The 2,876-nt window shown below is 54.0% G+C and overlaps 1 protein-coding gene across 1 annotated transcript; it reads left to right on the top strand.

The window, feature by feature from the left end:
• Positions 1–687: 687 nt before the first annotated feature.
• Positions 688–2,435, top strand: LOC115621529 (homeotic protein empty spiracles). The gene is made up of 3 exons (XM_030515195.1): positions 688–815; positions 855–1,942; positions 2,086–2,435. The coding sequence occupies exons 1-3, from the start codon at positions 688–690 to the stop codon at positions 2,433–2,435; spliced, it is 1,566 nt and encodes a 521-aa protein (XP_030371055.1).
• Positions 2,436–2,876: the final 441 nt, after the last annotated feature.

The following is a 2,876-nucleotide window of genomic DNA, read 5'->3' as shown; positions in this document are numbered from 1 at the left end:
ATATATCACAAGATACAAGTGACCGGTTTGACGAGTTTCCCGTGGTGGTGGTGCTGCTGCTGGTGGTGGTGTGAGTGAGAGCGAGTGCGAGTGCGCGCGTGTGCTTAAGAGTGTGTGTTTGTGTGTGCGTGTGCGTATGCAGAGAGCGGTGATTTGGAACCAACAGAAAATTCCCACTACGTAGACTTGGTGCCACGCTCGCGCTTCTCTCGATTATTCAGACAGCGACTGTCGTCGAGTGAACACGTACCGAGCGCGTCGATCGCACACACACATACAAAAAAAAAATAAAAGAAAAATTCCGTTTATCGCTAGAAATCGTTGATCAAGTTGAGAAAGTTGTTTGCCCCCGCAAAGTAGAACGCGTGGAAAGCAACCGAGGAAATAAACTCACAAATTCCAACACTAAGTGCAAGTGCAACAAGCAAATAGCTCAGAGTGTAGATCCATAGAAGTGTGACTGTGGCCCAGCAAGTGTGTCTCAAAGACAGCGCACAAATGTCGCGCCAGTGTTAAAGAAAAGTGTTTCCAGCCCGCTTCTTAGCCCCTCACACCTATAAAGAACAAGGATTACTCACAGCAACAATTTTCGAACGCAGACGTCAAACAGAAAAAGCCGCAAACATAGCCGAACTAATCACCGCCTCACCCACGCCGCTGCCAGCACCCAAAACACCGCGCGTATTTATGACTAAAATGATTCCGCCGGTACCCACCTCAGCCGTCATGATGCCCACGCCCAAGCAGAAGATCGGCTTCAGCATCGAATCAATTGTTGGCAACGATGCGGCGGCGGCAGCAGCTGCCACCACCCAGTCGCCGATTTCCGTCGGCAACAACAACCACAGCAGCAGCATGGAAAATGGCCAGCAGGCTCTCAGCCCAGGCGCGTCGGAGCGCAATGGACCCAGCTCCCCACCACAGACCCCACCTGCTGGCATCACAATGCTGGCCGGCGTCACACATTTGCCAGGAGGCTCACCACCGCCACCACCTGCACATCATATGATGGGCTTGCCGCCACATCATGCACACGTTTTGCCGCCCATGCCGCCCCACATGGCACCGCATCTGTCGCCCGCCCAACAGCATGCGCTCCACCAGCATCTGCTCATGCAACAGCAGCATCAGCAGCAACAACAACAACAACAACAACATCAGCAGCTCAACACACCCAAATCGCATCAAGACATACAAGATCTATTGCAGCGTCTGCACCACAATGCCGCCATGGCCAACAGTCTGAGTGTGGGTGCACCCTACAGTCCTCCACAGACACGCCTCTCGCCGGACAGCGATGCGCCGCCCTCGCTGGCCATCAAGCGGGAGCGCTCGCCCGCACCACCCGCCCTCGAGCAGGCCGAGAATCCCGCCCAGCGCATACAGCCGCCGCATACGCCACCCAAGTCCGTTTCGCCACAATCCTCACAGCCCTCCTCATCGCCCACACTGCTGGTCAGCAGTCCGCACAACACACCGCCACAGCAGCACCAACAACAACAACAGCAACTGCAGCAACAACAACAACCACCTTCAGGCTACCCCAAGCCGTCCATGCACGGACCCATCATGGTGCCGGGCATGCCGCCGAGTGGACTGGTTCGTCCCTTCCCCGTGGGCCCGGTCGCCGGTCCACCGCCGCCACCCAATGTCCAGCCCGGCCTACCCGACATCAAGGCGCTACCGCCGTACATCAATGCACCACCGGAACTGGGACCCGCCCACAATCCACATCTGATTGCCGCCGCCCAGTTTCAAATGGCAGCCGCATTGCAGGCCGGTCATGTTTTGGGCCCAGCCGCTGCAGCGGCTGCTGCCGCCGGCTTGCCACCACATGCCGCACAATTCATGCCACAGCCGGGCATGCCACGTGACAGCTATCCGCTCTATCCCTGGCTGCTCAGTCGCCATGGACGCATCTTTCCGCACCGCTTCCCAGGCAGTAAGTATCTCAATCAATACAGTTAATTGGCTCAAGAACTTTACTAAATGGCCGTTCAAGTGGTTTCAATGCATCCCACCACAAAAGTGTTATCCACAGTTTCACTAATTGCCTCTTCCGCTCTGTTCTCTGCCTCATTTCAGACTTCCTGCTACAACCCTTCCGCAAGCCGAAGCGCATACGCACCGCCTTCTCGCCCTCGCAGCTGTTGAAACTCGAACACGCATTCGAGAGCAATCAATATGTGGTTGGCGCCGAACGCAAGGCTCTGGCTCAATCACTGAATCTGTCGGAGACGCAGGTGAAAGTTTGGTTCCAGAATCGTCGCACCAAGCACAAGCGCATGCAGCAGGAGGACGAGAAGGGGGGCGGCGGCTCCTCCGAACGCAACTCGCACAACGCCAGCGGCGATGAGGATGACGACGAGCTCATCGACATGGAGATGGATGACTGCCCCAGCGATGACGAGCATGAGCTTGATGCCAGTCATTAAGCTGCCACTGTCCTCATCCTCGTCCTCATCCTGCTGCTTCCCTTCTCCACTGTAAATACCTCGCTGCATGTGTGCTCGTCTGCTTGTGTGTGTGTGTGTGTGTGTGTGTGAATGTATCTGCAAAAGCAACTTTGCGTCGCTCTTGGCTAAAACGTATCTGTGAGTTCCTTACTGAAGAAGCGTCAAAATTGCTTTGCTTTGCATCCGTTCGAATCTCCAAAGTGTGTGTGTGTTTTAACATAGTTTTTTGTGATATATTCTTAAAAAAGTAATCGGAACGCAAACAGTAATGGCCAGCCCTAGACTAGGTGTATATAGAAAATAACTCATCAGCCCTCATTAAAGTATTAAACAATTTTATAACGCGTCGCAGCAAAAACGAATTCGAAATCTAAACTGTGCCAAAAAAACAAAGCGCTTCCTTTGCTGCTGCTTTTAAAT

This window comes from Scaptodrosophila lebanonensis, unplaced genomic scaffold (assembly GCF_003285725.1).
Source record: "Scaptodrosophila lebanonensis strain 11010-0011.00,11010-0021.00 unplaced genomic scaffold, SlebRS2 tig00000024-arrow-pilon, whole genome shotgun sequence".
NCBI classification, from domain to species: Eukaryota; Metazoa; Arthropoda; class Insecta; order Diptera; family Drosophilidae; genus Scaptodrosophila; species Scaptodrosophila lebanonensis.
Note: the sequence above shows the minus strand (reverse complement) of the source record. Positions and strands in the feature narration are given on the sequence as shown.